At 47.5% G+C, this 10740-nt stretch overlaps 1 protein-coding gene across 1 annotated transcript; it reads right to left on the reverse strand.

Moving 5' to 3' along the window:
- Positions 1 to 289: 289 nt before the first annotated feature.
- IL1B (interleukin 1 beta) lies at positions 290 to 5611 on the reverse strand. The gene is made up of 7 exons (XM_069494697.1): positions 5572 to 5611; positions 5049 to 5110; positions 4443 to 4494; positions 3408 to 3609; positions 2710 to 2871; positions 1351 to 1481; positions 290 to 670 (listed from the first exon to the last, which is right to left on the reverse strand). The coding sequence occupies exons 2-7, from the start codon at positions 5093 to 5095 to the stop codon at positions 458 to 460; spliced, it is 807 nt and encodes a 268-aa protein (XP_069350798.1). The 5' UTR covers positions 5096 to 5110; positions 5572 to 5611; the 3' UTR covers positions 290 to 457.
- Between the last annotated feature and the right edge of the window lie 5129 nt (positions 5612 to 10740).

Below are 10740 nucleotides of genomic sequence, written 5' to 3' on the forward strand. Positions count from 1 at the left end.
TTCAGTCTTAGCAAAAGGACTGAAAGGTAGCACACCAGTCCAAATTAAATTGACTCCATAGATATTAAAAACTGGGCTCTTTCACAGACATTGCTACTTCTTGGCCCTCTTAAATTAAATTAAACAGACCAATCAAACAAACAAATAAATAAATAAATAGTTAGGTGGTTGCTCATCAGAAGCAAGGAAAAAAGGACAGAGGGTGTCTTTGAACCACATGTGCCATGGTTTCTGTCAGGCTGGCGTGAGTGGGTTGGAGAGGTGAGGACTGGCCCTGGGAAGGGAGAGCTGATCCTCCCGGCAGGTGGGCAGGAGATCCCCTTATCCCTACCCCAGGGAAGGCAGCTGGGCATTGGTGTGGACAACAGCAAAGCCCAGCCTGCAGCCCACCCAAAACCCTACCCGTCCCTCGCTGTCAGCCTGCATTCAGCACACGCAGACTCTGGCTCAGTTCCCTTTAGGAAGACAAGAAGTGCACGGTGAAGTCAGTTATATCCTGGCCGCCTTTGGTGTTTCCCAGGAAGATGGGCATGTTTTGCGCTTGAGAGGTGCTGATGTACCAGTTGGGGAACTGGGCAGACTCAAATTCCAGCTTGTTTTTGATTTCTATCTTGTTGAAGACAAATCGCTTTTCCATCTTCCTCTTTGGGTAATTTTTGGGGTCCACACTCTGCAGCAAAAGAGAAATAAGACTTTTTGTGAGGGAAGGGACGAAGACACTACCGTGAAGACGGTCGCTGGGTTGGCAGGAGAGGAAGTGGCTGAGCAGGCTGCAGGATCAGGAGCCAGACTCCCGAGTTATCTTCGGGACCTGCCTTTCTGTGTGGTTACTGAAAGAGCCCTTCTTTTCTGAAACTTAGTTCCAAACGCTTGCAGCATAATGTAGGTGAGAATTTTTTTAAAAAGTGAAAATGAATCTAGAACTTCTTGGAGTACCTAGTTTCCAGGGGCTTCTGCTGTATTTTTCCTTGTGGCCCTGGCTAGAATGACATTAACTTGGAAATGCAGCTTTTCCTGGGAAAGCTGGAGTTGGCGGTGGTGGGAGGGGGCAATTTGGGGAGTGTAGTGGCGTTGACGATAAGTCTCTTCAATTGATTAGTTCCTCAAAGTGTCATCTATCAAAGGAGAGCAACTCTAACCATGCATAGGTGGTAACAAGGGCCGGACATAGTAACATCAGCAAAATGATTTAACTTTCTACACTGGGAGTGAAGGTTGCATACATTTAAAACTGATGTTAAATGTATTTACACTGATGCAACATTGTTAAGCAGACCTGCTCCCGGATTTTCCGGGGTGGGGAGAAGTGATAGCTGGAGGCTGTGAAGAGCTTCAGTCCCTGCCACTCACCTCCAGCTGCAGGGTGGGCCGGTCATCCTTCATCACACAGGACAGGTACAGATTCTTGTCCTTCAGGCCCAAGGCCACAGGTATTTTGTCATTATTTTCTTCTCCTTGCACAAAACTCATGGAGAACACCACTAAAGGAAGGAGGGGGGTCTTGTGGTTAGGGACACGGCCGTGCAGAGCCAGCCCAACCCCTGGACCCCGTGGGCAGGACCCGTACAATTTAGCATCCTCTGTGGGAACCCACAGTGAGGTTCCTTTGGCCTGACAGATGGGATAACCTGGCTCCTCACAGACAATAGTAGAGTCAGTTTGTTGATTCAGGGTTTCCCCAGAAAAGGTCCCAGGGTTTCTCAGGTCCTCATAGCACTGGCCACGAAGAATAAAGGAGGGCCTACGTTTTAAATGCTGAAGGAAGCCACCTTGTCAGTAGCTGGCAGTGTGCTCATCTGCGTGAGCAGAACAATTTGAGCAATGTGGAAAGCGAGGAAAGAGGTGAGCTGAGCTTCTCCAAGAAAGCAGGCACCAGAGCTGTTTTAGAAACATGGAGCAGCCGTTGGGAAAAACTCGGAGAGGAGAGGCTTGTCTGGGGAAAGTGGCTCCAAAGAGAGACACTCAGTTTTGATCTTCCTTAGTCACAGCAGTGGTCTCCATTGGAGGCCCTGGGGCCACTGTCATCTCCCAGTTCTAAAGAAACAGGGTTGTCTCTGCCCGGCTGAGAGCAGGAAGCTTTCCCCAGTGGGGCCGCCCTCCAGTGTTGCTGCTCCCCTGCCCACCCACACCCCTGCACACGGGCTTCAGCCACAGTGGCACGGTGCCAGGCAGATCCCCACAGCTAATGATGGGGTCACCACACTGGAAACATCTGCCAGTTACAGCAGAAAGATATAAGCTCCTCCTGGTCAGTAAAATTTCCCCATAAGGCACCATCTAGAATTGAGGGGAAGGATGTTGGGGAAAGTGGGCAGGACTGGGTCCAGGGATGGACACATTATCACTTCACCACTGCAGCTTCCACCTCAGAAAGAACCCACAGGCAGTTAGGGCATGCCCATCAAATGGAGGCATGTCCTGGAAGCGTTGACATTGCACTATGCCTAAGTGACTCAGCTGGATGTGGTCCTGGCAGTGCCTGAGCCGTCTAATTTCTCCGATTCACACCTCTTGCTAGCACAAAAGCATATACCCACACAATCTAACTGGTGTCATTGTTAGAACCAAAACAAAAGTGTATATATATTTTTTATATGTTTCTTTTCTCTTAGGTTGGTCATTTGCCTTAACGTTCTACTTTGCTCAAAACACGGAGAATTAGCAATCTGCCAGGAGGCCAGGAAGGGAAACCAAGATGTTTCCAGTTACCTTGTTGGTTCAGATCCTGTCCCTGGAGGTGGAGGGCTTTCAGCTGATAGGGGCCAGACATCACCAGGCATTTTTGTTGTGTGTCCTGGAGTGTGCAGTTCAATGATCGCACGGGCGCGTCACACACAAAGCCGTCGTCCCATGAGTCGAAGATGATGGGTTCTGAAACGTGCAGCACATATACTGTTTAGGCATAAAGTCAGAAGGGCAGGCCTAGTGATGTGATGTGTTGGTTTCTTGGAGGACATTTGAGCATGTGCAGTCAGAGACGGATTACAACATCAGTGGGAGGAAGAAATTGGGAGTGGGGCGGGTAAGAACGCTGCCCCTGGCACCGTAAGACACGGGTTCAAGCTTTGGCTCACTGTGGACTAGCAGCGGAGCTACTCATGTGAAGTGGCAATAACACCAGCCCAACAGGGAGGTTGGGAGGCTTGCAGGGGACAGTGTAAGTGAAAGCACCCTGAGCATGGTGGGGAAGTTGCAAATGTCAATAGTCATCGAGGTCTTCTTTTAAGACTAGTTGCAACTGAAGAGATGATGGATATGGTTTCTAAGCTTCTTTGTTTTCTTCTCACTGCTGGGCCTTCTACCTTTAAAGGGCTTCAGCTCTGGGGGAGTTTAGCTGACCGTGGCCTGCTGGCCCGCGAGAAGGATGTAAGCAGAGAACTGCTGCCTGCTCAGCTGTCGCTAAGTACCTTCTTCAAAGATGAAGGGAAAGAAGGTGCTCAGGTCACCCTCCTGGAAGGCCTTGGGGCAGAGAACTGGCTTGTTCCTCAGCTTCTCCACAGCCACGATGACCGACACCACCTGCCTGAAGCTCTTGTTGTAGTTCTGGTGGGAGATGTGCAGCTGGATGCCGCCATCCGAAAGGCAGAGGTCCAGGTCTTGGAAGGAGCACTGTGGAGAAGGCAAGGGGGAGAGTGTGGTGAGGTGGTCTGGCCAGCAAGTTCCCGCTTTGGCATCAGAGAGGAGGAAGGGCCTCAGATAACCCAGCTCCTGACGATAATCCTTGTCTCTCTGAAGCCCAGAGAGGTTAAGTGGCTTTCCCAAAGGTGCATGGCAAGTTAGAGGCCGACCCCAAACCAGAATGTGGGCTTCTGACACCTTATATTTCATTCTTTTAGAATAAATCCCATTTCTACCTTGTTTATCTTTTTTATACATGCCCCACCTACACCATACACTTATATCATCTTACGCTTTATGTCTTTTTGTGTCACTAATACTCTAATAATTTGAGGTCAAACAGCAAGTGTTCTTTCAAATCTCAATTCATCTTTTTGTTTACATCATCTATGCCTTCTTGTCATAAGCTACACCCCAGGGAGCAAACTACTATCCTACCCTCAAGGGGGTAGACATATATTAATTCTCAAGGTCATCTTCTCTGGTTTTAGAGTTTAACTCAAGTGAATCGCTTAGGCTGAACCCATCCCCTAAAATGAGAATCAAACTCGTATTGAAGATTCGGCTGACTTCCTAGTGTGAAACAGCAAATATTATCACCACCCCCCTGTCCCACCCCCAAGCATGGCCACCATCACCAGAGTTAGTGAGTGGCTATGGAGGCCGGGTCAGCAGGTGATGCAGCCCATATCTGTCTCACTGGAAGAGGTGAAACCATCCCGTCACAAAATATCATAGAGACAAAGTGGCCCAGAACTCTCTTCTTTGTGCTTTTCCTGTGTCAGAGCCCCTCCATGGGTAGGGAGCTATGCCTGTCACCTTACCTTCATCTTTTTGGGGCTATCAACTTCAAAGAACAGGTCATCTTCATTGCCACTGTAATAAAAACAGAGACATGGCTCAATTATGTCTCCTAAACAGCGTTATTTTTCCTTCCCTGCATACAAGTCTTCAGTATTTTCTTAATAGAAAGCTACAAATAGCATGTCACTCAAATCTGCCTGAGGACTTCTGGCAAGTTCCAAGTGATACATGGAAGCAGAGTCTGAGCTTGGCAGGTAGGCACCCCAGGTGCTCCCTGTTGGATCCTGAGACCTACCCTCCAGCCCAGTGGAGTCTGCTAAAACCTGAGCTCTCCCTCTCTTGCAAGCCAAACTTTGCCAAGGGGTTCCATGTATTGTCCACTTGGAATCTTTTCTTCCCGTTTGCCATCTGCAGGGTGTCCCTGCAGCAACAGCATCCAGATGGCCTCTGGGTCCCAAGGCTGGACTTGTAGTGGGAAATCAGTCTTTAAACCAGATCTACCTGGAAGCCTGTTTGCCTCTGAAAGAGGCAGTTTGGGGGACAGATCTGGTCTGCAAGCGCAGATAACACTCCACTCTTGAAAGAGGATCCCCGCCCGTGTTGCAGGTCATAGTCCCCCCACTGACCTGTAGTAAGCCATCATTTCGCTGGCGGGTTCAGGTACTGCTGCCATGGCTGCTTCAGACACCTGTAAAGGGGAGAAAATGAGTGATCCCTTGCAGTGCCAGTCCCCATGAAAGTTACTTCTCTACATGTGAGTTTCCCATAGCATGTAGTACCTGGCAGGCATTCAAAGAAATGATCTCTGAATGAATGCATGAAAGAGAGATTCTTTGAGTCTAGAGAAACGCATTGGCTAAACCAAACCCAAACCGGAAGCATATTTGCTAGGAGACCTGGAGCAGGGAGCTTGACACTGATCTCGCAGATGTGAGCTGCTAGATAAGCAGTATTCACTCCCAGAATATTTAAAAAGTCATAGCATTACTACACTTAGCATTTTTGCAAAAAGTCCAGCCCCCAGGCAGAGAAGGAGGGAGAGCTGAAGAGAGGGGGTGGGGGTGGGGAGAGAGAGAGAGAGGCAAATAGAGAGAGAGAGAGAGACTCCCTTAGGACCTCGTTGTAAGGAAGAGCTAGTTAAAGTCATACTTCAGCAAAGAAGACTGGCTGGAGAGAATCGCAGAGTGGCCTGTTGTGCCTTGTGCCTCGAAGAGGTTTGCTGCTTGCCAGTTTGACCCTCGCTGTTTTATGGCCTTCAAAAGCAGAAGTGGAGAGCTGAGAAATTTCCCCTTTGAAGAACTGATTTCACAATCGAGTAAAAAAAAAAAAAAAAAAAAGAGGATTGGTGGGAACTTTTAGGGAAGGGGGCTGATAAATAATTCTCTAGTTCGTGGAAGGGCAGGAGTAGCAAACTATGACACATTTTCAAATGTGTCATCATGCAAATATGCATTGTTTTTCTGATAACCATTGTGCAGTTGATGTCAATATTAAAATGCTGGATTTTCCTGGGTTAGAAGAATGCGAAAATTTAGGCTATCTGGGACAAAGTGGAGGATGCATAGATCTACACACAGAAACGTATTCCTTCACTCATCTCCTTGTACTTAAGTTTGGAACCTTCCTACCTGAATAAATGGGTATAATGAAGTGACAATGGCCCTTCCTGTCTGGAGCGAGGGTCCTGTTTCCTACCTTAGGAGCTGTCCATTGACTACAGGAGCCTCTGGGGAAACACTTGACCTCCCTTGGATGGGGCAGGTGTCATACAGGTGTGCAGGCTCCTGACAGAGCTGGGGGAGCCCTGGAGACAAGCTCATGCAAGCCTACGAGACCAGAGCTGTTGCCCTCACTAATCTCATGGTGAAACCATCTCAATACTAGGTGACCAGTGAAACAGCCTGAATTAAGTCATACTTTGAAAAGGTGGTGAATAAGTCAAGCGTTCATGATCACAATCCCTTTTTGAAATGCAGAGGAGATACTCTCTGCCTAAAAGAATGTTTCAGTAAACTCTGAAAAGTGGAATGTTGTTTCTGTAAGAATATCCAGGTAAGACTATATCTTTTCGTGACACCAAGAGTTATCAGATTCTGTTTAACCCAGACGGTAGCAGAGTGCCTGCTCTGGGTACCACCCCAGGGTAGCCCTCCATTTGTGGAATGAAGGAGTGAGCGGGTTATAAATGGTACATAGAGTCTAGGAACACTTCCCTAACCCCTTTGGCACATCTACATTGGAGCATTTGTTATAGCGCTGAACTGAAATCTTGCTCAGTTTTCTGGTTCCCCCAGGAGGCTGTGAACTCTTTTTTTGAGCCAAGTCTAGCACGGTGTCTGGCACGTAAATTCAGGCAGTAGGGTTTGCTGCCTGAATGGGTGAGTGGGAATTTGGCAGCATTTTCATTCAAATAAGCATGTGCCTGCTACATTCTGCATGCTCCAGGGGAGGGACCCCCTGCGAGAGTGTTTGAGAGTGAGGGGTCCAGCATGAGGAAAGTGGGCTCTGCTGCAGGGCAGGGGCAGCTTGGTGGGCTTGCTCACCAAGCAGCCTTTTGATTCTTACTCTGGCAACCAGTACCTTGATACCGGGAAGGCAGACACAAGAATTCCATCTTCAGTAAGTTACATTTTCCACAGGCAATCTAGAAGCTGTTCAATGCATTAGTTTCTCGTGAGTTTGGTAAGCAACAATCAGTTCCCAACTCTGAGCCTTTACAAGATTTGGTGTCTGGTCCTGGAGAGGCCCCATTTGGGTGGCCTAGGGGACTCCTCTGTTTTGCCTTCATAGGATCCACTTTGCAAATTAACTACCAGGCCCCAAGCCCCGCTGTAGGAACTGCCACCTCCCGCAGAGTCTACACTGCAGCCAGCAAGGCCTAGTGAGTCTGTGGGCTCCCCTGACAGGGAACACAGAGATGCCCTCGGTCTGCTTGGGGCATTACAAGCTGCACAAAGGGGGATGAAAGCCAATGACAGAAAGAGAGCTGTGCAAGGGACATGAGTGTCATCTCTGAGTTAATCCATTCTCCTCTGGGGCTTGGGATATAGGTTGGCAACCTAGAGCTATTTCCACTTCTCCATCTTCCAATACCCTCAGAATCTGCTCACTGAAAGGAGCCCTAACGATTGTCTGCTTGGATCCAGTGGGACCATAGAGATGAAGACACGAATAGCTATTTGAATGTGAATAACAGGCAGAGAAACCAAGACCAGGAGGGGAGCAGTGACTCGTCCAATATCACAGTGTGGTTGAAGTGATGCTAGTATCCAGGTTGCATGAGCCCCTGATTCTTTTTGCTCCGAGGAACTTTTGGAACCATGAGGTAATGCCCTCTGATGCAACAGTCTCTATAGTTCTGCCACGTCTCGTCCAGGCCCTGTAGCCTGGACCCAAAACCTGCCACCACCCTGTCCATCTCAGGAAGTGAAACCTCTTGTGTCAAGCAGGCAAGTTGTGCAAGGTCTGCATGAAACCCTGCCTTCCTACGGGGACTGCTCAGGCCACAGTACTTCCTTCCCCAATGAGCGGAAAATATCTCACTACAGAAATAGTTGCATTAAGGGTGGGAGCAGAAGAGTGACGATGATGTAGATGGTGATGTAGCTCCAAGGAAATGGACAGAAGGGGGAAGGTGGCAATGCCACGATGCCCTGGGAAGCTCCAGCTTTTGGGGAATTCTTCATCTGTTGAGTCACCCAAGCCCTTCTCAGCTGCAAGTTTCTCTCTGCCTGGCAGCCCGTTCCTCCAAGACAGGAGATTGGCATTTACTCAAAGCAGCAAGTGCCCTGGTACTATATTGTCTCTGATCTTGGGCTTCTTAGCCTGTTGCAAGTTTGACCTCACCCCAATGGTCTTCAACCATTTTGAACAAGAAGACATGCAAAATAATCATGGGTTAGTTCTTATATTATTATGTGTACATGTAGTGATGTCTGCTCTCTGCAGTGGACTATTCCTTCCTTGGTCATCCTCTTGCACAGAACAGAACTAAGCAATGACTATCCCCACCATTTTCCCCAAGCCCCTTCTCAGTCTTGGCATCGACTTCCTAACATTGTACTTAACAGTCTGTCATTTTTCTTCCTTCATTTTCGTGGGTCTCTTTGGTATCTGAAAGTATAAACAATGTCCTGTGTATCCACACCTGCCTCTGTGGATATTTCTCTCCTTTTCTTTCTGCTTCTGGGATTATTTGGGCAATAGGACTTTCAGTTTTGAGACCTCTGCCCTTTGTCTTATGGTATGAGCGCCAATGGGCCTGTTTCTTGCCTTGGATCCAGGTACTGAGAGAGGGAACAGGCAGAATCCAGGGACATTCCCTTCTCCTCCCTGGTCTAGAACAAAGAGGGCTTAGATACATGAGCAGGTGGCCGGGTCTGGTTAGGTATATAGTCTCCAATGGCTTTTCCCTACCGACTGAGTTATTATTCTACCTCTGAGAGGCCAATAAAACCTTGTCCTTTCTTTGGATCCATCAGAAAAAGCCCCTGGGTGGGTAAGATAGACAGCAGGGCTTTCCTATTCTCTGTCTTTTCGCACACGTAATGGGTATAAGGGAGTGAACTATGAATAGAAAAGGCTCCGGTACCATTTATCCTGGTGTTCTGGAAACATTCTCTATGAAGGGCCAGATAGTAAATGTTTCAGGTGCAACTACTCAACTCTGTGTTGTTTCAGAAACGCGGTTATAAACCAGATGTAAATGAATGGGCTGGGCTGGATTTGTCCTGCAGGTCATAGGTTGCAGGCCCCTGTCTTATAACATTGTATTATACCATTTTTCTTACACACAAATGTAAAAACAATACTTTTTAAAAAAGCTTTTCTTTATTGAGCACCTAGCAAGTGCCAGGTACTTTTTTCTCATTATCTTCTTTAGTCATCACAATAATCTTTAAGGTAGATAGTATTGACCCACTTCACCTATGAGGAAACTGAGGCCAGGAGAAGTAACTTACCTAAGACCACACAAATAGTAAATGCTGGAAGCACAACTCAAACATGGGTTAGCTGAACCCAAACCAGATCCTTCTTTCTCACATTTAATTGCTACAAACATCTATTGTCCCTGTCTCCCCCTGCCCACACAGTGCCCATCTGTGGACCCCTTTCTCCATGATCTGATTATATTCTAAACTACATTGGCTTGGCAGATTCACATATCCCAGCAACTCTACCCTAACGTGTTTCCACACTGTCCTTTTAGGATTAGGGTACACTCTGCTCCCTTGCCCTCCCTCCTTTCTCCTCCTGGCATGACATACTTGTGAGTCTGCTTCTTTCTCCTTCTCTCAGGGTAGCACTGGGACTTTCCAAATCAGGGCTTTTGGTTCTCTCTCTTCCCTTCTCTGAGTTCCTTCCTTATGCCTGTTCACTTTCTCACCTGCAACTGGAAGCTCTGTTGCCGCATTTCTTTTGTCCTGTTCTTCTTCTTCAAGACTTTGTTCTAGCACTGTCAAAAGAAATCCCATTAGTGTTTCTATCCTTGGAATTGTGTTCTTATGATGCTAAAAAGTGCTTCTCGGCCGGGCGCGGTGGCTCACGCCTGTAATCCTAGCACTCTGGGAGGCCGAGGCGGGTTGATTGCTCAAGGTCAGGAGTTGGAGACCAGCCTGAGTGAGACCCCGTCTCTACTAAAAATAGAAAGACATTATATGGACAACTAAAAATCTATATAGAAAAAATTAGCCAGGCATAGTGGCGCATGCCTGTAGTCCCAGCTACTCGGGAGGCTGAGGCAGTAGGATCGCTTAAGCCGAGGAGTCTGAGGTTGCTGTGAGCTAAGCTGACGCCACGGCACTCACTCTAGCCTGGGCAACAAAGTGAGACTCTGTCTCAACAAAAAAAAAAAAAAAAAAAGTGCTTCTCTCCTAAAATCTGTTGACAAAATATTCTCTCCTGAAACGTCTGTGGTGTCTATACTGTATTCCCTGGTTATTACATAATCAAAGGTGATTTGGCATTTCCTTCTAGGACTTTGTGAATTTCACTCCTTCAATCACTTCCTCCTTGTTTTCCGGAACTGAGTTTTCTATCTTCTGGAAGAGGAAGTTCTCAGCAAGGCTGCTCAAGATTTGATGGGTGCATTCGTTGGCCAAGTTCAGGACCCAGACTCTAGATGGTTGATTTCCCCTAATTACTGAGCACTATAGAATAAGGACGTTTGATTGTGTAAAGGTGTTAAACTTCTGTGTAAAGGCAAAACTTTAATGCCATGGATAGTTAGTCCAGAATTTGCCAACCTCTGATTTGGGGTTCCTTTTCCTCCCTGATGCTTGAGGGTTGGAGAATCTACCAACATCTCATGAAGAATCT

This window comes from Eulemur rufifrons, chromosome 19 (assembly GCF_041146395.1).
Source record: "Eulemur rufifrons isolate Redbay chromosome 19, OSU_ERuf_1, whole genome shotgun sequence".
Taxonomy (NCBI): domain Eukaryota; kingdom Metazoa; phylum Chordata; class Mammalia; order Primates; family Lemuridae; genus Eulemur; species Eulemur rufifrons.

What these genes read in the sequence shown, in the direction of transcription:
- IL1B (XM_069494697.1), bottom strand. Translation starts at nt 5,095, where the DNA reads ATGGCAGCAGTACCTGAACCCGCCAGCGAAATGATGGCTTACTACAG. An exon ending in GAAATGATGGCTTACTACAG is followed by an intron (nt 4,495 to 5,048) that starts GTCAGTGGGGGG and finishes TTTTTATTACAG; the next exon opens with TGGCAATGAAGATGACCTGT. An exon ending in ACAGGATCTGAACCAACAAG is followed by an intron (nt 1,482 to 2,709) that starts GTAACTGGAAAC and finishes TCCTTCCTTTAG; the next exon opens with TGGTGTTCTCCATGAGTTTT.